Genomic DNA, 24705 nt, shown 5'->3' on the forward strand with positions numbered 1-24705 from the left:
CATCTCTGCAGAGACCCCCGGGATGCGGTGCCAGCCTTCCCCATCTGACAGCCTGCTCCCAGGGACACGCAGAGGGGAGGCAGCCATTGCTTTTCTGTGGGAGGGAAAGGGAGGAGTAAGGCTAAACCAAAAACCCAAACCCCCTTTCATATGGCAGCAATGAAAACAGGAGCCATCGCTGCAGGTGGTTTTGGTCCCCAGTGCACTCACAACGCGGACCACGAGACACGCGGGCTCCGGCTCGGCCTCTCCCTCATCTTGCCGGCACTCACCCGTCACAAAGACCTCGTGTGTCCGTCCCGGCAGTACGCGGCAACTCCTGGACCGCTGCCATCGCCAGGGCTGCTCAGCCCCCATCGCATGGTCCCCGGCCTCCTCTTCCTCCCACCTCCCGTGCCAGCGACGAGGCACCCGCCTCCAGCAGCCTGCGAAAGCCCCGGCGGGTCTTCCCCGGCAGCTCCAGCGCCGTGCGCGTGCCCCGACCGCAGCCACCGGCCCCGCCGGCCCCCGGAGCAGCCCTTGCCCTGCGGATGCCGGCTAACACCACTGCTGGCGAGGGGGGCTTTCCCCGGCTCCTGCGCGGCTACTACTAATGAAAAAAAAGGTCAGGGATGGCATCGGGGAGACGAGACCGTCCTAAGCAACGTGTTGGAGCTGACCTGTCCTTTCTGTGGGGGGCGAGGCGTGCGGCAGCGGCAGCCGGTAATGAGCCGCTCGCGCCGTGGCTGGGAAGATTGAGGAGAGGGGTCACGTCAGCGCAACCTGGCTAAATGCTTAACAAGCTGGTGCGCTCCCATCGCTGCTTAAGATGATTACTGACATCCCGCTAATTCAGCCTGCGCCAAGCGGGGGGCTCGGCGGGGCTCGGGACCTCGCGTTTCTGTTTCAGAGCCTTGACGGCAGCACCGGGGGGCCCTTGGCTCTCCCCCCGCGCAGCAGCCTCCATCGTCTCCTTAATGACCCACGCGCCCGCACGCCCGGCCCGCTCCCCGCTGCGGCTTCGCTCGCAGACCTCGTTTCGCTGCCGGCTGGAAAGCTCCAACGCGGAGACGAGACGGAGGTTGGCGGCGGGGAAAAAGCAGCTTCCAGCAAAGCGGGGTGCGCGTCCCAAATCTGGGGAACGAGATCAGCCCGGGGTCCTGGACTCCAGCATCCCTGTGGCCGGGAGCCCGCTGCGCCAGGACCTGCTAAAGCCCCGCTTTGGGTGTGCGAGGAGCACGTCGGCTCTCGACTGGGTTGAGACGTGGGGACCTTCTTGGGCGGCCCAGGGAAGAGCCTCCCCGCTGCCACCGTGCACCCCAAGTGCTCCAGGGACACGGTCCCTCTCCTCCGGGGGACTCGGTGTGACCCAGCACACCCCACCGCTCCCGTCGCTGAACCCCACCTCACTCCCCCCCCTTCCCAGCGCTCCTCTGGCCCCCCCGAGCGGCTCCGAAGCGCTCCCGGCACACCTCACAACCCGGGTACCGCAGGACATGTCCGCTGGCACTGCTGCGTTACCAAACCCCATTTCCAGCTCACCGCCGGCACGTCGCGGGGTTTGCAGGCGGTGTGTGCGAAGGCAGCGAACGCCCAGAGATTTATGGTGTCAAAGCAATGAAATATCAGAATGCGTCCTGAAATTTGGGCTGCTCCCCACAAGAGCTGTGTCCCTGCTCAGCTGGCACCTGCCAAAATCCTGAGCAGCTCATCTTGCTCAGTTCAGCCAGGGAATGATTAATCGTTCCTGTATTTGCCTGCCTGCCTCTTGGCACTCTCCTGGATGTTGAAGGCTGTCTGGAATATTTTAAAGTTGTGGGAGAGTTTTAAACTTGGGCTCTCTGGGTGTTTGGCTGCTCGGGGTTGAAAGGAATTCATGTCTGCTGTGATAAACTGCCTTCCATGCCCGGTATCACTGTGGCATGTGTGACTGACACAGGACTGAAGAGTGAACATTAATTAAAACGTGGCACTGGGGGACCGGGGAGCCATGAGCTTTTGGCAGGGAGATCAGGAGCTGCTTATTCATACAGAGAAGACAGGGAGAGGAGAGGGAATTCAGACCTGGTTCAGTGGCACACAGTTCCCACGTGCTTAAATCCTGAGGAGCAACAGGAAAGCTGCCACATTTGCATTTCCTTCTGCTCTGCGACCGAGAAAACGGCCCAAGGGACAGATCCAAGGGACGGTTGGGTCCATGAGACAGACCTGGGTGGAGATTTCTCTGCACCAAGGTCTCCCGACGTGAAAGCTGAAGGACCCTACTCCTGCCCGGACCTCTCGCTCCCCCTTATCTCTCCTTACAAGGAGCAAGGACTGAATTCACAGCCCCGTGTGCCCTGGAGTCTCTCAGGGAGGTGTCAGCCTCGGCTGATTCCTCTGGAGCCAAGCAAACTGCCAGGGCAGAGCCTGGCACCGGGGTCTTGTCTCTGCCCCGCTCCCGTCCTGCACGGGGCCCGGGCAGCGCAGGACACGCCAGCCCCAGCTCTGCCTGGCCTCAGATCCCGCTTCCAGCCAGGGAAGTCTCCGGGCTTTGCTTGCAGCAGCGGGATTTCAGGGCATGGCTGTACCGTAACAAAACACCTGGGCTGGCAGCAGCCGGAGCTCCCAGCACCCGTCCCGTCCCGTCCCCGCGAGCCATGCCCGGGCGATGCGGGGGCCACGCTGGAGCCCGGCGCTGGAATACCTCGTTAGGCTGGGCATCGTGCCCGGCGGGCTCAGCTGGGCGGCAGCTGGAGCCAGGCTGGCTGATGGCTAGCTCGCATGCACATCCCTGCACGGCCATCGCCAGCATCCCTGCGTGACCATCGCCAGCATCCCTGCGTGACCATCACCAGTATCCCTGTGTGACCATCGCCGGCATCCCTGTGTGACCATCGCCAGCATCCCCATGCGGCCATCGCCAGCATCCCTGCGTGACCATCACCAGTATCCCTGCGTGACCATCACCAGTATCCCTGTGTGACCATCGCCAGCATCCCCATGCGGCCATCGCCAGCATCCCCGCGTGACCATCGCCAGCATCCCTGCGTGGCCATCGCCAGCATCCCGGCAAGGCCATCGCCAGCATCCCTGCAAGGCCATCCCCTGCCTCCCTGGCTCTGGCAGGAGCATGGGCAGGGTCTGCTCACAGCTGCCCGTGGAGACGTGCCCCGCGCACCTTCCATCCCCACGCTCCCCACAACCACTGTCGCTGCTTCTCTCATGGATCCCTCCAGCCCCGGCACGGCGGGCGGCTAACATTATTATTGCGATTATTGCGAGCTGCTGGGATGAGCTCTGTCATTTCCCCCGTCTCTTTCTTTCTGTCTCCTCTCTCCCATAAGCCGAGCATCAGGCTCGTGCTGTCACTTCCCGCGCTGACAGGCCGGAGCACGCTCCGGGGGACCGCCGTCCGCCGAGGACAGCCACATTACCCTCTGCCCCACACCATCTGCTACCAGCCGAGCACATCAAGGCGGCGTGTGCGCCGGCACATCCAGCGCAGCAACGCGCTCGCTGCCTCCCAGGCCAGCGGGGATCGCCTGGGCCGGCGAGACTAGTTAAAAGGATGCTGTCGTTGGCTTAATGACTCTCCCCCACGTGCTGCCTTTAAACAGTGGTAAAAGCGTCATTTCCAAACCTGGCGCTGCACCCAGGGCCCGTGGCAAAGGTTGTGCCCGTCTCCCCGGGGCTCCCGAGGCAGGTCCCTGTGCCCAGCGGTGCATAAGCCCACCCAGCCCCTGCAGGCAGCTCTGCCGCCGGCGTCGTGCTCCGTCCCCCCTCGGCTGTCCCGGCTTTTTGGGCTCCGTTACCCCAGCTGCCAGCTCGGGCGGGCTGCGGTCCCCGGCGCTCCTCGCCCAGCAGCCTCCGAGCGCTTTGCCGCCGTGGGAACGGAGCTCTCCCCCCATGCGGTGACACCAACTTCCAAATCACGTTTCTGCCGACCCTCGTTTCCAGCTGGCCGTGCCGTGGCTGCCGGGCGCTCCCGGGGGGGTGCCGGGGGCTGTGCCCCAGCGCGGGGGCAGGAGGGATGCCGTGGAAGCGGTTCATCCAACCTGGGTGATCCTGCACCTGAGCCACCGCCGCGCCGCGCGTGAAACGGGGACAGCCACGCTTGCCGCGGCCTGGCCGTCTCTCCTCCCTGGGCGAGACCGCAAACAGCTCAGGGCAGGGCTCCCCCGCCTCCCGCCCGGCCGGGACCCCCGGGCTGCCGCGGCCGGAGGGGAGCCCAGCCCGCCCGCAGACACGCCTCGTCCTCCTGCTACGCCAGCCTTGCGCCCGCCCTGCCTCCGGGGCTGCCGGTCCTCCTGCCGTGTCGGGAGGACGGACGTGAGCTCGCCGCAGGGCGACGATCTCAGCTGGGGCACGGTGAACCCCAGCAGCACCCCATCACCTCTCTCTCCGTCCTGGCACCCAAAGCCTTTCCGTTCCTCCTCCCTGCGGCACAGGAATCGCCCCGACAGCGCGCGGCAGCAGGGCCGGGACGGCCGCGCCCGCGCGCGGACGCTTCGCCCAGCACGGCGCCAGGATCGGGGTTCCCCTCGGCGCGGCCAGCTGCGCGGGGAAGGAGATTTTGGCCGATGAGGAGATTACGGTCTGACACCACGTCTCCTCCGCTCGCCCGGGCCACCTCCGACCGGGCTCCTTTCATCAAAGGACAAAGCGGCCGGCGGCACAAGCCTCCGCCGCACGTGGCTCGGCCCCGGTGCTGCGGCGCAGCTGATGCCGGCGAGGCCGTGGGATTATTGTTTCCCTGGCAGCAGCCGTCACCGCTACCTCTGGGTCCGTTTCAAGATGCTCAGTGGGCATCTGTTCGGCGAAATGTTAGAGGCTCTGCTGAGCTGCATACTGAGCAGGCTCCTGCGCCGGCTGAGCTGGGGGTGGGCTGCACTTTGCCGGAGGTTCAGACAGTTTTATATCTATAATTATATACAGAGATATAAAATTATAGCATCATAGAATGGTTTGGGTTGGAAGGGACCTTAAAGGTTATCTAGTACCAACAGCCCTGCCATGGGCAGGGACACCTTCCACTAGATCAGGTTGCTCAAAGCCTCATCCAACCAGGCCTGTTGGAGATAAATATAAATATAAATATAAATATAAATATAAATATAAATATAAATATAAATATAAATATAAATATAAATATAAATAAAACTATAAATAGAAATATAAATATAAACTATAAATAAAACTATAAATAGAAATATAAAATAGAAATATAAAATAGAAATATATGCAAATACAAATACAAATATATAAAATATATATAAATATATTTTTAAAAAATCTATAAAAAGCAGGCAGCAGGCTGGCTTGAGCAGCAGGGCTCCGAGCAGCGACGGGGGGGATGCGGCTGGGCCAGACCTCCCCAACAAGCTGCCCAGGGCTGCCCGTTCAGCCCCTTGAAGAAGGAAGCCGCGGACACCTCCCTCAGCCTGCAGGCTCGGCGCGTACCACGCCGCGCTGACCTGCGGCTCAGCCCACGGAGACCACAGGCCGGCATGAACCGCCCCGCCAGGCGCCGAGCGAGAGGCTTAAAAGACTTTTTCCAGGCTAATTTTGTTTTAAAAATGAGGCTTTTGGGTAAGACCTATCCAGAGGGAAGGCAAGGTTTCTCGACAACGGCCGTAGGCACACGCCTTGCCCGAACGAACCCCAAAATCAGAGGAGCTGCAGTGCAGACCCTACTCCCAAACTCAGCCCCTGAGACTTCTGCGGTGAGGTTCTTCACGTTGCAAAGACGAAAGGGCCCTTGTGATTCTGCCGTAGGGCCTTCGGTTTGTGCCCCTCCTTCGCAGAGCCCCCTCCGACTCCGAACAGGGTGCTCGAGCCGCTTTCCCGGGACCCCCCGGCTCCCGAGAGCCCAGCTCCGGTGCCAAGCCCCTCACCCACGGGTCAGCTTGCTCCCGGCAAGCACTGCGGCGTTTCTACATCGAAGGTGCCAGGAGCAAACGTCTGAACCAGCTATTGGCTGGAGAAACGAAATGCTGAGCAGCTTTGGAGAAGCTCTGGGAGAGCAGAAGCGCACGGGGAAGAAAATGAGACTTTTCAGGTAAATCACGAGGAACGGCGATTCAGCCCAGTCTAGATGCAGAGCAGGGACTGGCTTAGGATCTGCTGGAAAAACCCAAGGACCTGTGGTAGTATCGCCCTCGTAATGGGTCTGGCCCGCCGGGCTTCACCCAGCAAAGATTCCCAGCCCTGCAAATGGGTGCTGAGGAGGGGCTGGCACCCGGGAGCCGCACCCCAAAAGAGGAGCCCGTCCTAAACACAGCCGGTGCCGACACCCTGCTCACCGGGGACAGACGTCACTCGGATGCCTGGAAGGACGGCGAGACAAAAGATCGTTCGGTGACACGTGTCGCCAGCATTGTGGCAACGACCGTGTCGGCCGCGCTGCGACGTGTGAGCTTCAGCTGCGGCACTGCGAGCCAAAAACCGGCACGCCGAGGCGACGCGAGAGCAACGCGGCACCACGCCGACTTGCAAATTGGCACAGGGCCTCTCCCGGCTTCTGGGAGGTTTTTCACCATCTCCATATTATTTATACACCTATTGCTCCCTGCTTAACGCTCCTGGGAAGAGACGCGGCAGGCGTTTCCCACGCGGCTCGCCGTGCCGCCCCAGCAGAGGGGAGGCACAGGCACCTGTGCCGCGCGCTGCAAAGTTTGCAAACCGAAGCCACGCCGTCTACGAACGGAGCCCGGCCTGGGAGCATCAGCCCGAGCCCGTTTTGCTGTTTGCCGCTGCGATAAGGCTCGCTCAGGACCTCCCTGGGTATGTTGCTGGGCAGGATTGATGCTGGGCAGATCCGGCACCGGTAATGCTTGGCACGGCAGCACCGGAGCACGGCAGCAGTGGGGAGAAGCCGCAGGGAAGGGATGCCGGTGCACGGGGCTCCTCCTGTGGTGTCGGAGGAGAAAGCCTTGCTCTGTGTCTTATCAAACCTCGTCCAGCTTGAGGACATGGTCCCTGAAAGACGGGAGAGCTGGGACACTCGTGACTCTCTCCCCAGGGCATCCCACGGCAGAAGGGTCTGCGAACGTCCCCGCCGCTCCTGTTCGCAGTTCCACGGCGCTTTTGCAGACCAAGTCGCTGCACAGCAGAAAATACCGGGAAACAGCTAAAAAAATCCCTTTGAACGGGAATCTATTTTGTTAAGAAGAAAAAAGTGGATTATTTTTACCCTCCTGCCACGGGGGCAGCTCTCACGGAGAGCCCCAGCGTCTTGATCAGATGAAACATCCCCCCGCATGGGGCACAGCCCTCGCCCTGCTAAACGGTGCTCTCGGGCACGGCTGGGCTTCGAGTGCCATCTCATCCGCCCCACGGTACCCACTAAGTGATTTGCTCCTGGTGCAAAGCGCTTGCTGACCCAGCAGGCTGGAGCCGCTCGCTTAACAGCTTCCTGGCTGCTGGAGCCGCTTTCCCAGGTTTCAGAAGCGCCTGAGGGAAAACACGAGGGCGAGGACCCAGGGAGGCACGCCGGGTCTCCCGGGCCGGAGCGGCGTGGGGGCTGCTGGTGAGCTCTTCCCTGCCAGCAGCACAACGTGGTTCGAGCGCTTTCCGGTATTAATTAGACCTTTTGCTGTTGATGAATCGCTCCAGATTTTGCAAATTCAGCCCCAGCTTTCGAACGTTTCATGGGGAGCCCAGCGTGGGGATGTCTCACGGCCACCCAGGAGATGCGGACCCGCAGGTCTCACAGAAGAGACCCGTACGGCTGCGCTGCTCCTTTGGGGACAGTCCCCCCGTGCTGCCCGCGGACGGGGCAGGAGGGCAGGGCACAGCCCGGCGGCCTCCCTCAGGCCCCACAACGGAGGGTCTCCGTTGGCAGCCCAGCCTGGACGGTCCCCGAGAAAGCGTTGTGATCCGTCACACTCCCCTGCCGCAGCGCGGACCCTGGCCCGCAGCCGGGCCCCCCGCCCGGCTCAGGACCAGCCACGCTGCACCAGCCCCATAACCGCCGTGAGAGATCAGCGTCGGCCGCGCCCGCTGCGCCGAGCGGAAAAACAACCCCGAGCCAGCCCGGTTCCCTCTGATGGGCTGTCAGGGGGTGCCGGGGGGAGCGGGGTGCTGCTCCCCACCCAAACCATGGCCGGGGCTCGCCCTGCCCTGCCGGCATGGCTGCTCCCAGCTCCATGCCACCGGCGGCAGCAAGCTCCCGGCCCTGCTGCGCCGACGCCAATGTCCCGCTCCTGTCAAGCTCGACATCCGCTCTTTCGGGAGCCTTTAAGCTTTTTTCTTCCCCAAACTCCAGGAGGAATCCCCCGCTGTCAGCTGCTCTCCTGGAGCCACAGTCCCTCGTTTCCAGAGACAAGAGAAGGAGCGCTCGCTCTCCTGCGCTCCTCCGCACCGCCTGTACCTGGAGAGCTGCCGCTGGCAGACGCCCGGGAGGGCGGTCGGAATAATCAGTCTTTGCCCTTCTCCGGTGCCTTTCAGCCAAGGACCTCAAAGCACGCTGATCCGGAGGAACGGGAACAGCTGGCAGGACAGCGGCGGGATGCGGGGTGCGGGGTGCGGGATGTGGGATGCAGGGTGCAGGATGCGGGGTGCGGGGTGCAGGATGTGGGGTGTGGGGTGCAGGATGCGGGGTGCAGTGTGCAGGATGCGGGATGCAGGATGCGGGATGTGGGGTACAGGGTGCAGGATGCGGGGTGCGGGGTGCAGGATGCGGGATGTGGGGTGCGGGGTGCAGGATGCGGGGTGCGGGGTGCAGGATGAGGGGTGTGGGGTGCAGGATGCGGGATGCAGGATGCGGGATGTGGGGTGCAGGGTGCAGGATGCGGGGTGCGGGGTGCAGGATGCGGGATGTGGGGTGCGGGGTGCAGGATGCGGGGTGCGGGGTGCAGGATGAGGGGTGCGGGATGCAGGATGCAGAATGCAGGGTGTGGGGTGCAGGGTGCAGGATGCGGGGTGCAGTGTGCGGGATGCGGGATGCAGGATGCGGGATGTGGGGTGCAGGGTGCAGGATGCGGGGTGCGGGGTGCGGGATGAGGGGTGCAGAAGGCAGGGTGTGGGGTGCGGGGTGCAGGGCGCGAGGCGGCCTCGCCGGCTGCTCGCACTGCAGGGCAGCGGGCAGGAGGTCGTGCGTCCCTCTCTGCTCCACCCTGGGGTTAACTCTTACCTGGCTCCCCCTTCCCTAAACTGGTTGTTGATGCCCCTGGTCCTCCCAGGCTGAGGCAGAGCTCACCCTCTGGCAGAGACACGCATCGGTGGTTAAGATGATTTATTTTCCAGGTCCAACAGTCTGGGCAGGCAGCGAAGAGCCTGAGCCCTGATCTCAATCCTCTCACCCGTTTGGAGAGCAGAGCAAAATGCTGGGGGCTCAAACCCCCCTTGCTCGAACGGGCCGGCGCGGGAGCGAGTCTCGGTCCCCGGGCCGGGTTTCAGCAGCACGCACAGCTGGACGGGGGCCCGGCCGAGGCTCGTGGTGGCCGTGGCCACCCTGCCCGCTCAGCTGTGATGGGCACCCTGCCCACACAGCCGGCAGGCAGGTCCCCCTGCCTCCAGACACGGCTTTTCCGGAAAAGCTGGGCAGGGTCAGGTTCCTGCCTGCGGACTGGGTCCCTCCCGGGCCGTTACGCACAGCCCAGCAGCAGACCACAGAAATGTTCCTTCCTGCCTCGAACACCGAGCTTTCAGCTTCGGGAGCGCCCTGCAGCGACGAGCTCCGCGTGCCCGTCACGCCTCGCGCGGATGAGCGCTTCTTTTCACGGGTTCCAAGTTTCCCCGCTCTTTCCAGGGCAGTTCAGCGTCGCACGGGTCTCTTAAACCCACTGGAGAGTTTTTTTTTTTGTAGGTAACATGGACATGGTGGGACCGGGAAGCCGCAGAGCATGGCACGGCAGCAACGCTCCTGCAGCCGCTCCGCAGGAGTTAGAGCTCTAAGCGCCCAACTGGCTGGGCAGCGGGACGGGAGGCTCTGCGAGAGACGTCTCCGTTACGGACATAAACCTCTCCCTCCCCTCGCGCAATGAAAACCGCATCAATAGATTCCCCCATCTGCTCACATACATCACACACTTCACTCCAGTTTATTAGCTGGAATAAATCATAAATATTTCATTATACATCAACGACACTCGACTCCGGGAAGGCGCAATCCATCACCTCGACACTCCTCGTGACCTGCCGCCATGCAATAAGCTTTCCAGTCTATTAACCAAGATTGATACAGTGTGCTAGGACGGACTAGGGGAATTTATTCATGGAGCGCTGGGAGAGGGAGGGCACCGAACGCGTGGTGCCGCACAGGCAAATTGGAGCTGCTCTCGTTAGCCCCTTGGACCGGGCAGCCCAACCCGAAAGCCCCGGAGCAGCGAGAGGCAGAGCCGTCGCCGGAGCACGGCGCGTGGTAAGAAGATGCTGCGGCAAAGCGGGGTGCCCAGGTCCGGGTGCAGGACCCTGGGGTCCTATGAAAGGCAAGGGGAGCTCCCGCTCCCGGCTGGACCGCACAGATGGATCGGCAGAGCTCCAGCAGAAAGCTCCCACCTCTGCCCTGCTCGGCACCGCCGCGCTCACGGGCACAGAGAGGCGAGCCCCGCGCCGCCACGGCGGCACAAGAGCAGCCGCCGCCATTCCGCGCCGGTGAACGGGTTCCTCAGCGCTACGAGAGCCGCGTGTGCCCAGAAACACTTACTGCAGCACCAGCATTCCGCCACTCTTTGACGCTCCGGGCTCATTTTAACGCCACGCCTTCTCCTTCTGCCCGCGGCAAAGATGAACCCGTTCTCCGGCTCAGCAGAGGCCGGCAGCGAACAGAGGGGACCCCTCCAGCGCACCGTGCGACCGCGGCGCCGCGCCTCGCCCCCCGCCACCACCACGTCCTGTCGCGTGGGGCACGGCCACCCGTGCTTCGCCCTCACAACCTTACGGCTACGGCACGCGGCAGCAATGCTCCCACGAACTGCCCTTACCTCCCCGCCGCCAGAGGCGCAAAGATTAAGCGATTCAGCGAGGACGAGGCAGAGCAGCTCTGAGCCCAAGCTCGGCACCCTCAGCCCCTCGGCTGCCGCTCCTTCCGTGCCGGAGCTGGCGGAAAACCCAGCCCCAGCCCGGCAGAAGCACGCTTCCTCCGACAGGGACCTTGCAGGGCGGCTCCCAGCTCGGGAATCCGATCTCATCCAGCCAAGAGAGACCTCGCCTCTCCAAGCCACATCTCCATTTCGGCGCAACGGCAGCATTGCTGTTAGTAACTGCGCAGTAGGCGTGCAACTGGCCGCCCAGTTACCCACGCCCGCGGGATGCTCAGCAAGGCGCGAACCTGGCACGCGGTAATCCGGAGGCTCTCCGCAGCACGCGGCGCTGCTGGCGTTGATCAGAGGCAGCCTTGCTCCTGAAGGGGAGCGACGCAGCCTCGGCAGCGATGATGTATGCGTACGCATCTATTTAATGAAATGCTAAACGATAGGCGAAATAACAGCAGCAACTTTAGCTTGATTTATTGCACGGAAATGAATAACGTTTGTCACTGCTGTCAGCCATCTTGGCTAAGAACAGAGGTTACGAACACGAATTGTAGCTAATTAACAGTAATTAGCGCTTCTGAAATTCTGGGGTTTAGCTCCTTCGCAGAGGCCGGCCGTGCAGCAGCGCGCGTCCCTGCCTGGGTGCCAGAGGCTCGTCACCTCCGCCCGTCACCCCCGTCCACTCCAGCACACGTGTCCCCTGCAATCAGGCTCCTCTCCCCGGGCTTGCCCCGCTCCTCCTCTGCTGCCCCACTGCTGCCTCGTGTCCCCGACCGCTTCAGCAGGGAAACGTGGCAGGAAAACTCTCCCGGCATCACAGTTAACCAGAGGCAACCCCTGATCCCGTCCTTTCCACGGGTTCTTGGATCCTCTTCTGAGTTACAAGGGGACCTGAGAAAGTTCCTGTTAATCCCGATCCACGGCGTAAAGTTGAAATCTTGAACTTCTGCTCCTGCACGCCTTTTCCACCCTGTGCAGCCCACGACGGTGAGACCTGCCGAGCTCCCGAAGACCGCCCTGCTGCTGCCTCCGGAGCCTGTCGCGGCAGCGGGGCGGCTCTTGGGGCTACCTCAAGTCCGACCACCCTCACCTGGCCACGTGGACCGGCAAAACGCCTTCCCTGGGCGCACGAAAGGACCAAAAATAAATGGGCTGCTTCTGCAGGGGCACGGGGCTGCCCCAAGGCACCGCTCCCACTGCGGAGTAGCGAGGGTTTGGTGCGCGCCGCGATCGTTAACAAAGCATCAAAGGCTCCTGAGGGGGAGAGTTTGAAACTTCTTCAGAAAACACATGCGTATTAATAACGCACCAATTATTCATCTGCCCTCCCCAGCATCTTCCAGGGCTCCTGTCTGCCCGGGTGCTGCCCGGGTGCTGCCCGGGTGCAGTGCAAAAGCCCTTGGAGGACTCTTGCTCTCCAGACCACCGAGCTCAGCCCAGCACGGGGACGTTTGCTGTCGCCTTCGCTGCAAACCGGTGGCGCTGGGAGCCCTGGAGGGAGGCGCAGACATCCAAAGACACCGAGGTAACGGGGATGATACCGGTTGCTCCCGTGCCCCCCCCCAAACGCTATCTGAGAGCAATGGGCGGCCGTCACGCTTTGCAGGCCACCGTCCACCGGGGCAGAGCAAGATTTCGACGCTGTTACAGATTTCTACCTGCGTGAAATCTGGAGGTAATTTAATGGCTCACAAGAAAGGAAATAAATCTATTAGAACGGAATCGCTGTTTGTTTACGTATCGTGCCACGAACATCACCACAAGCAGCAGCAGCAGCAGGTGTGTGTGCAAGCACCATTTATTTACATAATAAAATTGCCAAGTAGATTTGTAGCTCAGGGGCATCCTCGCCTCTCCGTGCGCGTGCCTAACTCCCATTAGCGCTAACGGCAGGCGCTGCGTGCCCAGCAAGCGGGGAACAGACCCGCCAACTGCCCTGATGGCTGGTACTAAAGAGATGTAGGGATGCAGACGCGTGGATGTGTCGGTTCCTCTCCCCCGACTCAGTCAGGGGATGGGAATTGCACCGCAGCTTCAAGCTGCTTTTGCAGTCCTCCCCGTCTGCGAGAGCCGCCGGGTCTGCTGCGAGCCGCATGCTCCCAGGAGAGAGGGGGTTAAGCACCTGCCTCCCCGCTCTCAAAACTTCTGCAGAGACCCCTGCAGCATCCAGCATGAGGAAAAAAGAAAAGCAGGGGAAAAAAAACCAAAACAACCCAGCCTGGGATGAATTCCTGTCATGCTCTGCGATGGGGAAGTTTGTATTCCACAGGCAGCAGCGCTGAGCCTGCTGTCAGAGCCACGCTGGGAGAAAGGGCAAAACCCTGCCGAGATGAAAGAATGTGAAGCACTGGTACAGCCTCCCCTGGCATTTACACCTGGAAAAAAAAAATAATCACTCAAGGGCATCTCACAAAGAGCTGTGCTAATAAGGCACTCCTTCCCACGCTGTGTGCTGCACCGGCGGAGCGGGAGACGGAGCGGTGCTGGGAACGCTGGCAGCATCTCCGGGTACCTGGGAGGCAAACGCTGCGGATAAGACAAGTCTGATTTCAACCCGGTAACCCTGAGCTGCGCTCTCCCCCGCTCTGCTTCCAGCTGGGGGACGGGGGAGGTCGGGGACACATGAGGAACGCAGCTACCCCCGTCTCGGCTGAAACTGCGATACCTTCCCCTCACAGCCGTGCTTTTTACAGGCTCCTCGCGTTTACTGTCCCCCTCAGGCAGCAGGGTGAGAAGCCAGGACGATGCTCGCTGACGCCGCGCTGTACCCTCACGGTTTGCCGGCACGTCCTACGTCCTTCGCCTTCCTGAAGCCCGTTCGGTGCAAAAACCCCGTCTGTGCTCTGCTCCACAACCCCGACCCGACCGCTGGGAGTGGGCTCATGCCACCGCACAGACCTGGCTCTGCTCTCAGGAGGACTCTTCTCCTGGCCTGGGGCACCTTGCTCGACCAGAGCGCTCTGCCTAGCACGGGAGAGAAGGCAAGGCAGTATTGAGGCAGCGGCAGATTAACCTCTTGTGACACTACCTGCCGCACCGTGCCTTCACGCCGAATTCAGCCCAAGGGTGCATCTTCTGGTCACTCTGGTTTTAAAGAACTGATGTTCCAAAGAGAAAAAAGCTCAGGAAACTACAGGACAGGGAAGATGTAAATTATTTTGGGTCCAATTTGTGCGAAAACAGGCTATAACCCCAGCCGTGGGACTGCGCCGGTGAAGTTGTGGTGGACGTATGAGGCGGGCTCTCGGTCGTGTACCAACGTCTGGCGCCTTGGGTTCTGCACACAAAGTCAAGGCTGAAGGATCCACCAGCAGGAGCATTTCTGATGCCTGCTCCTCATGCCCACACTGACTGGGATGGGCAGGAGACAGGCGCAGAACATCTGGTGGCTTTCTGGTGGCTTCTACACGCATCTGGTGGCTTCCTTCTTTGTGAAAGGCGAAGCTCACCCCGTCCTTGGCACCACTTCATGTTCATTCACAGACACCGGGGATACTCGATGAACGCAAAGGGCTGGTTTAAGGCTGACAGCGGCATTGGCAGCTCTCTAAAACCCACAGAGGAACAGAGCTAGCAGCTTCAGCTTCATCTGCAGACACATTAGGGGAGCTGGGAAAGCATCGTCCACCACATCCCCTGCAAAACCCAAACCTTCTCCCACGCCCTGCAAGACAGGCTTCCCAGCATGCCCAAATGGCCAGCAGGTTTTGGCTAGCAAATACAAAGGCACATCTCCGTACTATTGTTTCAGGGCCTCAGGGATTGCTGCATATGGTCCCTGCTCCAGCCTTGGCTTGGGCGGGCGTCAGACCCCTCACATGCCGTATGCCAGCAGACGAAGTCCTGGGCAGCAGCTTTCTGCCAGGAGAGGACAGCACCAAATGGATTAACAGAAAATCAGACCTCGGCAGCGTCTGGCAACATCCTGGCTCCTGCCTGCCCTTGGCAGAGGTACCTCGTTTTGGATATGGCCTGCACAGGTAGCTCAGCATGACCAGGAGCCTCTCCAACCCTTCTGCACATCACAGACCCGAGGGACAAGCAGCAGATGAAGCCTCCCCGGCCCAGGAATGCTGCGCACCCTTGCTCCAAGGGTGCCATACTCCTCTAATGGAAAACAGCAGGTAAAGCAGATGAACCTTTGAACGTTTCTGCCAGCCAGGCAGCCAAGACTTTGTAGGTTTACTCATCATTAGCAGGAACTCATGGGTGACTGATATGACACAAGTAGGCTGGGTGGAGGAAGCCCTCCCGCTGCTTACAGCCAGAATTACTGTAGATGGGTTTGCCCAAGGGACAAGCCAGAAAAGAAAATGGGTAAGTAAAAATGAAAACCATTGGGTTTTTCTTTTCACATTAGCATTTAAATATTTATAGAAATCCCTGCAGACAAGATGAAAAAGAAAACTCAAAGACTAATAAATAAGTAAATGCTCCAAGGTGTGGTAGCCCAGCTGAACGTGGCTGCCACTCAGATGGCGAAACTTTGAAGAGCATGGTGACCACGCATGCACAGCTAAAAATAATAATTGTAGTAATAAAAACATTAGACTAAACCTCTCTGCTTTGGCTTCTGTCCTCTGCAGAACAGCTGAGGGATCAATTACACCTTAGCTGAAGAGAGCACTACCTCTTCTTTCCCATGCCGTGACCTGTCTCAGTCTCTGGTGAGACAAATTAATACACAAAGCAGAGATAATGATGGGAGGCTGTTGACTAAGAGGCAGCGGTGGGGTATGAGGAAAGATAGCTGCCTTAAATTGTTTGCTTAAATATACAGAAGCCTATACTTTTGCTTACAGCGTTAATACCGTTAGTCGTAAGTAAATATGTTCTCAATTGTCTTGAGCGAAACCCAGAGGGATGACTCTTGTTGAAAGTAGAGAGCCTGCAGCGATCACATCCTCGGCTGCTATGCGTCCCAGCGCAGAGTGTGTGCCAGAGCCTCTCAAAGCCAGAGACATTCAGCTCTTCTTCAAGCACTATTACCAGCCCAACAAACTACCCAACACAAACCTCATCACTTAACGGCACCCGGTCTTGGATCACGCCTGCTAAAAGTGATCCCTCGCTTTCCGGTGCTGAGGAAGGAAGGAAATCAGGTCACTGGTTCCCCGGCTTGTCCTACGAGCTGTAATCGATTTGTGTAATTCCCCAACCCTGCTCCACTTAGGGCTGTGCTGCGTTGTGTAAATCAAACGCCAAAAACTGTTCAGCAAGCTAAACAGATTGTGTGGGCACCAGCAGAGTGCCTGAAGCAACGGGAAACCCGGCAGACATGGAGGAAGGGAAAGCTGAGGACACAAAATAAGGCAGAAAAATGATAGGTGGCCAAAGATGGAAGGATGGTCTAGTCTCAAGAAATTTCGTCTCGTGCTGGGCAGAGACCGAAGATCGCTCCCACCACCACCCAAGCTTGAGGAACAGGCATCCCCATGCCCTTTCCCACCCATGCGCTGCTTTAGGGGAAGCTCCTGGTCTGAGATGTGGCGCAAAGCCCACCAGGATGCAACGCGTGTGGTGCGGCAGCTGGGAAATGGACCCACAGGACCATCAAATGTAAAACCCGCAGTGCAACTGCTTGAGTATCCCTGCCCAGCAGCTCCAGCTCTCTGCCCCAACTCCCCTCAGCCTCTACAAGGTGAAGCTCCTGCAAAAGGGGACCTTTTAAAAAAGAGGGGAGACCTTATTGCTCTCTACAACTACCTGAAAGGGGGTTGTGGTGAGGTGGGTGTTGGGCTCTTCTCCCAAGTAACAAGCAATAGAACAAGAGGAAATGGCCTCAAGTTGCGCCAGGGGAGGTTTAGATTGGATATTAGGAAAAATTTGTTTACTGAGAGAGTGGTCAGGCATTGGAACAGGCTGCCCACGGAGGTGGTGGAGTCGCCATCACTGGAGGTGTTCAAAAAACGTGTAGACGTGGCACTTCAGGGCACGGTTTAGCAGGCATGGTGGTGTTGGGTCGATGGTTGGACCTGATGATCTTAAAGGTCTTTTCCAACCTTAATGATTCTGTAAAAAGCTCCAAGTGAGCCAACTAGCAGGCTTAACTCCTGCCAGATTGTGGCCAGAGTGAAACCTCCACCCCAAGAGCTGGGCATGGTAGCTTGAGCAGGATGAGGCCAGGCAGCAGCAGGCTTGGCTTGGCAAGGAACTGAAGAGCAAAGCACAACAGTCTGTACGTAGATCACAACTCTCGCTTGGAGCAGCGAGTTGCCAGTCTGGCATCTGCAAAGCTGAATGCTGTTTGGATTTTGGGTGATCACTTCAACATTCAGTCTTCATCATTACCTTGACACTCTCTGCCGGGGTACGGTAAATCCACCCCCTCAGTCACTGCTGTAGACCACTCTCCGCAGCCCTTATCCTTCCTGCTGAAGAGGCTTTCCAAAGCCCTGTGGTCACGGGGCAATCAGTGACGGTAAAGACACAACAAACACTAGTCTTCATGGCGCCCAAACCACAAGCATGGACCAGTGAAAATCCCTGGGGCCCCATTCCAGCCGTACTCAAGACAACACATGCATTGACAGCGCCTGCGATGAGACCATGGTCCTGTCCTCTGCACGACTGCCCAGGGATCTCACTCAGCTGATTTGATACTGAACTTTCCCTATGGGGTTTTTAATTTTGTACTAGAGGAGACACGCTATTTATATTTATATAGCAGTAAGTAGCCACTTGAAGGAAAGCCTTGCCAATGATCCAACGGGCTCTGCCAAGTACCATGAGACAGATGACTGTTCAGCCCATTTTTTTACCATATCCTGAGCTCAGTCCTGCACTTCCCCTCTTGACCCACTTGCCGGCTTGCAATTCTCCTGCTAGATCTTCTGACAGGCTTGCAGAGCTCAGCTTGACATCTCCACAACATAACACAGCCGGAGTTGTGGATGGGACTCCTTGCGTTAATCCCTGGGACGGGAAGGGACGAGTCGCTCTCGGCCGTCAGAGCCTGAACAAGCTCCTCTCCCTTCAGGCTGCAAGAGCAGCGCTGCTGTAGCACAGCTTGAAAGGTAAAAGCAAATAGAGACTGAGAGGGAACAGCCTGGGTTTTGGAGATGCAGGTGCCTGCTGTTCCCACCGACTCTCAGCTGGGGTGCAATTGCTCCACGCCTCTGAAAAGCGGACTTCGTGTAGCAGAGGTTCTCAAACAAGTAAAGGGTTGGCATCCAAGATGTTTGACACAAGTCGAGCAGAGCTTTGTAGGGAGTAAACAAATTCCGTGCCAAAAGCCGCTCTCATTTACAGCTCCGAAAATCCCAAGTCACTCTCTGAACTGCTGAAAACATCAGTCTTGTGAGCAATCAAGGAAATGTAGGGTTTTATTTTGCTGTGTCCTGATGACTTCCAGCCATCGGGCAAACCTGGCAATGTTGTCTCCTCAAGGAGAACGAATAAATACTGAGGCAGGAAGCAGAAAAAGCGAATTCTCTCTCCACAGTGTTAGAAGTACGTGTGTATAAGGAACATTTGAAGACTATAAAGGAATCTTTACACATGGCTGATATACTAGACACAATGCCACCTTTATGTTTTTACTTCTAGAAACTCCTCTTAAACGAGTACTGGGTGGAAACGTGAGCCCAGCGCACGGCTGGGCTGCCTTCACCGGAGAGGCTGCCCGTAGGTGCCTGCAGCCTCTGTTCCTGTCCCATGAAGATCCAGTGGGATAGCCTTCCTAAGGCAGCCCACGGAGCTGTGTTTGGGGCATGCCTGGCATTTTTGGGGGTGTCCTTTCACGTCCTTACATTTGTGGGAAGGCAGGTCCAAGTTCTAAGCCGCTAGCAAAGGAAGCAGGTGAGCACTGCCATCCTGCCCGACTCATGAGCTACGACAGGCTCAAAAAGAAGCTCCTTCAGCCCAGCCTCGGAGGGAGCCAGCACTTCATCCGGTGGGCTGACCAAACCGGTAAGTCACGTCATCTGCAACACATCATAATTAAGGAATCGCTTCTTTAAAAAAGGAATTTGCATTATCTGGATTTGTGACTAGGAAAGACGCCGAAAACAAACAGAAAACCTGCAGATTAGGATGCTAATTAGATGCACTTCTATTTATAATCTGCCTTGATCAGGCTAAAGTATTTTCTGCTTCAGGTGTCAGTGCTACACCCACGAATGTGAGCAATTCCCCTGGCAGGGAAACACCTGCTTGTCTCTGGGGACAGGCAAGTCCCGGGAAAAAAGCCGATGCCGGAGGGATGGGATGGGATGTGCGTCGCTTGCTACATCTCCTGCCCCTTCTCCTCGGAGACCAGCCCGAGAGGAGGAATGGGTTGTCTCTGGCCAAGGATGACCTGCCCAGGGCATTTCCCACAAACACCAAATTTCTCTGAGCTGGGAAGCTGTAGGCAGCTGGTGGGGTGGAAATCTCCAAAGAGCCGGGGCTGGGAATGGCAAGGATCTGCAGCTGGTGCCAGCAGAGCTGCCCAGCTGCGGACTGGGGAGCTCAGCCTAAAGAGGACAGATGGGCACCAGGAGGTCCCTGAAACCAGTTTGAGAGAGTCACTGGGCTTCTTCCCCTGACTGGGGATTCACGGGTGCAGCGAGAGCAGCTCCCATTTCTGGAGTGGCCTGGGAAGTGCAGGGCTGAGTAGGGTGCTCCCAACCAAGCCAAGGCTTGTCCTTGGTGCCCGAGTTTGTAGCTCACAGTGGAAGGGCTTGAGCCGACAGACGCATGGTGTGCTGCCAGCTGCGCGAGCTTGGCAGCATCCGAAAGCCTGCCAGAACTGATGGGTGCTTCTCATTTCTCCTGATGATGTCTTATTCCAGATTAATTTCTCCTTTTTTAATTTCCCTGGAGCTCCCTCTTGCACTGCAGAACATCCAGAAGGAATAAAGAGATAGCAGGTCCGCGCCGTTCTCGTTTTCTTCTAAAGCTTTCAACGACGGCATGCGGGAAGTCTTTTGGGTCATAGGAACTATTGTTAATGGGAGTCTGGGGGGTTTGTAACCTGCGTAAAAGGATCTAGCAAAAATTCAGTGATAAACCAGGACTTGGCAATGTGAAAAACAGCTACGAGGTTGTTTTTTTAAATGCAGCTTGAAGAAAGAAACTTAAAAGATATGAGTCATCATTTTGAAATGTGCATCAAACAAGTTAAATAACTCTTACTTTCTTAACGACATATTAATCAAAGTGCATTGATTCTTGAATCTGATTCTACTACCAACAAGCTTTCTATCTTCTCCATCCTGATGCATGCATTAAGAGAGTTTTATTCTGACAGATACAATATAGCAATCAATAAAATCTTATTATAGGGAGCTGAGATACATGGATTTGTTGCAGGATTTATGCACTACTTTCAAACCCAGTGCTATTTCATGTCTCAGCCTTAACCTGTAATTGAAAATAAATCTCCCTGAAAACACCAGATTCTAATTTTCTGGATGTATGGGCAAATGTGAATGGAAGCCGGCCTTCCCTCAGGGAGAAGTCTGCTTTCTGATCGTATCAGCCCCACTCTGCACACCACTGTACCGCCAGATTCCTCCGGAGAAAGCACGCTGCCCGGCCGGGCGCAGGCAGGAAAACAGGCAGGCAAACGGGCAGCGCCTCGCACCGCGCCGCGCAACTCCATCACGCTCCCGAAGCCGCTGCGTCCTTCCTCACGCCTCCAGAGCCGCTCGCTGCCCGGCGGTCGCTGCCTCCTGGGCGGGGGTAACACAACCTGACGGTGCCAGCGCCTGGGCGACAGGAGCACCGCCAAGCCGGGACGGACGAGCAGAGAGCAGGGAGCAGGATGACCACAGAAGCTGGTCTTCATCTGCTGCTTTCCTCCAATTTTGCTTGGCAATTGCTTATAGAATCATAGAATGGTTTGGGTGGGAAGGGACCTTAAAGGCCGCCTAGTCCAACCCCCCTGCCGTGAGCAGGGACTCCTTCAACTCGATCAGGTTGCTCAGAGCCCCGTCCAGCCTGACCTGGGATGCTTCCAGGGATGGGGCATCTCCCATCTCTCGGGGCAACCTGTCCCAGGGTTTCACCATGCCTGCCTTCCTTATTTCTTTCTGCCATCCTTCCCGCTCAGCCACACGCGAGCGTGCTCGGAGATCGCCTCTCACCTCGCGGGGCACGGGACAGCTGGGAGGGAGTCGCAGCGGCAGGAGACAGACGGCCGTAGGCATTTTTCCTCTGGGCTCGTCTCGGTCTCCGAGGGCTCGGTGCCACTTGGAAGTACGACAGCAGGTGGATACCCAGCAGTCTCCCTGGAAATGGCTGGAGGGGACTTTGATCTAAGCAGCTCTGTCAACAGCGTTAATACAATAAAAATAATCAAATTCACTCAGATGGAAATGAGAGAGACGGAGAGATAGGCAGACAACGGTGCAAATCGGAGGGAAGAAAGAGGATGGGAGCAACAGTAAATCGCCTACACGCCACCACGAGTTCAGATGCTTCTCAGAAGAGCCACTCTCTTGAATTCTTCAAAAAGTCACTGCAACATCATGCCTTTTTGTCTGTTGTTTTTTTTTTTCCCCTATAATACACATACGTACTTGTTCCTTCTTTAACACAACGGGCATGTTTGCAGGGGAATGTCTGCACGAGCTCCTGCAGAGCGCACACACGGTGTCTGCCTGTCGTCCCGGGGGGAGGAAACACAGGTTGGCAGTTGTTGCACTAAATGCCTGGTCTTTCCAAGATTTCCCTAGAAACCAAGCAGGGAGCTGCAGGAGCACGCTGCGGAGAGAGTGCTGGTGGCCACAGTCTGCATTGCTATTTTTTCCTCCTATGATAGAGGGAACAACCATCCCCAACGCTCAACATGAGGTTGTTTTCTTGGGGAAGAGAGTTTCATGGGAGAAAAGGGGATTTTAATAAAGGACTTGTCAATCAGAAAGGAAAATGACTGCTGCCGTGTAAGCATTGGCTCTTTTTTTTTGGTTCCCATACTTTCTGGAAAAAACCCGTGATAACTCAATTTACAGGAACGACAACCAGAAACCGAGAACTGGCCTGAGGAAGGTATTGGGGAAATAAATGACCTACAGCCAGAAAAAACTTAAAAATTCAAGATTCTTTTGTGAGCCTTGCATTTCAAGAGGCAGCCCAGAAAAGCACCTGATGGGACACCCCTTCCTGCGTGCGCCGTCTCTGTGCGGTGCCACCCCAGAGCGGTGCCCTTCCGGAGACAGGCTCCCGACGAGGTGCAGCACGAGCAACGCGCCGGGGTTCCCCTTGCAGTAATTATTCTTTATTTGCTGAGCCGCTGGTTTTTCGCGTTGCCATTAACAATGACGGCTGAGGAGTTACCCGCGCTATCTCCAGCTTTACCCTCTCCAAACCTCGTCCCTGCTGCAGCTGAGTGCACAGTCCCCGTGTCCTTGGGGGACGTGGGGGACCCACCACCATCTGCAGTCACCCCGTCATCTGCTTTAGGTGACCTGTAGGTCACTCGGTGGGGACCCACACGAGGGTCCGGCCATGAGAGGAGCGCTAGCACGGAGCTGTAAATGCTATCGCCCGGGTTTCGGGAGCACTGTGCGCACGCACGCAGCCTCACCTTTAAAACACTGACCCGTATGACCTGCAAACGGCAGATATAGCAGATCACAGCCCGGCAGCGGCCAGGCTTTGCCTCTTTTGGATTCTACCAGCATGGTCTCTACTCCAGAGTTACCCACCGCCCCTTAATGGGGGTAATTCACGCTCCAGATCCCACTTGCTATGATGGGACACAACCTCCTGGATTCCTTGAAGCGTTTTTTTTTTTTTTTTACCACCACTGGGACGTTTGTCACCTCCGCATGGTCTCCAAAGGCTGCCACCGCTGCGGGGCAGGCAGGGCGAGCAAGGGGCCACGGGGCTCGCGCTCGGCACCGCCGGCTAAATGAGGCTTGGGAAAAAAAAATAGCCCCATCGACCTGCCATCCGCAAGAGACGGAGCAAGCAGTGAGGCGAGGAACGCAAGGAAAGAAAGGCAGAGAGTGGGGGGACGGGCTGGGAAGAGCGAAAAGCCTGCTGCCCTCCCCAGGCAGCTGCGGGGGACGCTGGGGAGGCAGCCCGGGCAGGGGTCTGCCGCTGGGGGGGTCAGCCAGGCACCCCCGACCCAGCCCGAGCCCCCCCAGCTGTCTCTGCTCCCCCCCCGATTTCCAGCTCTGAGTTTTGCTCAGCTAGTGAAAGGGTTAAGTTTAATTTATACTGATTTCACTTTAATATCATTCTCTCCCCGTAGGAGCCGGCAGCTGTGAGCTGATTGTACTCTCTCATTATGCAGTCTGTATCACTAATGGCCTGTGACAAAGGCATGCCATCTTCCCGGCCTTACCCCCGAGAGCCAATTAAACACACATACTCCCTTCCTGTTTGCAGCGCATTACAATGAAATTAAACTGAATTTCAAAATCATTTTCTCCTAAAGACATCTCTTTGCAATAATTAATGCATGCTATTCCTTTGCATCTGAAATATTCATCAGGAGCGTTGACTAAAAAAATTTTTAAAGCCGATTGCCCCGCATCCGGCATCGCCTGACGATGCTCCGGTCCCAGCCCGCGGTACCCACCCGGGATGGGGACCCATGGTGACACTGCCGGCGGGGCAGCTCCACGTCTGCTTCGGGATAACAATAATAATAAATCACAGCTTCTTCAAGCACAGTAAATAAATAAGATTCCACAGAAATCCAGCCTGACTCCTGACTCCCTGGCACTGCTAACACCCAGCAAAAGAGGGGAAGAGGCAGCCAAGCCGTCCCGCGGCTGGCTGAGCATTTATCATCTAAATTGCAGAGCGGTACCGGGGGACGGGAACCTCTGACCAAGGAGGTCTCTGACCGCTCACCACACCACGCACAGAGCGAGAGGCGCAAGTTGAAGCACATAACTTATTCATGGCCTGTCACATTTATTCCGTTTGGGAAAGGCCTTCAGCCTCGTATCCTCCTGAATTTGTTATCCTGCATGATGGGCAGGATTAGCCGTAAGAGTTCTCCTCCGAGAACTTGCTGTCCCAGCCACAGCAGCTTCAGGCAGGGAGAGTCCCAACGGCATCTGCTGCTATCACAATAAATCGGGATCTTTTTTCTGTTGGCAAATATTTGATAAAACCTACCAAGGCGCACACAGGACCCACCTGCAATAGGTGGTGGTGGTATTATTATTATTATTACTATTATTATTGTTGTTGTTGTTATTGTTGTTGTTATTATTATTGTTGTTGTTGTTGTTATTATATATCTTCTGGTGAAAATTGATTTGAAAGAAGCAAATACCAGAAGTGTTCCCATCCTTGGAAACATTTCAAATTTCAGAAACATTTAATGTTTCAGAAACATTTCTCTTAGTTGAAAGAGAAAGGCAAATCCTGAGAAACCCAGAAAAAGAAACATTTCCTTTGCATTTCCACAACATATCATGTAAAAATAAAATGAGCCTTGGTTCCAAATTAAAAGGTCTCTTTATTTGGAAGACTCAAACTTTTCACTTTAAAAAAATGTTCTGGCAATTTCAAAACCTCTTCCCAAACCGCTCCCGCACTGAAGACGCCCGCTGTGATTTTTCCCCAGAAATTTCAGCTTTCCATCAATTTCTTTTTCCTGACTGACAAATGACGCTTCCTTGAATAGCTCCCACACGACGCCGGCGGCCAAGCCCACGATCCCAGGGACACCCCGTACAGCCGTGCTGCCCGTGCGCGTGGTTTCCACCCCACACGCCTTGTCTTTGAATACGCAGCCACGACCAGGAGAGCAAACTCCCCCGTGGCGCCGGCGCCAGGACGGATCAGCGCCTCGGGGCTTAGTGGGGTTTTTCCACGG

The 24705-nt window shown here is 57.2% G+C and overlaps 1 protein-coding gene across 1 annotated transcript in view; it reads right to left on the reverse strand.

The window, feature by feature from the left end:
• Nucleotides 1-7771: 7771 nt before the first annotated feature.
• ACSF3 (acyl-CoA synthetase family member 3) overlaps nucleotides 7772-24705 on the reverse strand; it is a gene marked incomplete at both ends in the record, with an annotated part of 53294 nt that continues 36360 nt past the window's right edge. The window contains one exon of the mRNA XM_082005789.1: nucleotides 7772-7962. Coding sequence (XP_081861915.1) covers nucleotides 7772-7962 — 191 coding nt within the window. The remainder of the gene's footprint in view (nucleotides 7963-24705) is intronic.

Source organism: Phaethon aethereus (assembly GCF_964289735.1).
Source record: "Phaethon aethereus genome assembly, chromosome: 13".
In the NCBI taxonomy this organism is placed as follows: domain Eukaryota; kingdom Metazoa; phylum Chordata; class Aves; order Phaethontiformes; family Phaethontidae; genus Phaethon; species Phaethon aethereus.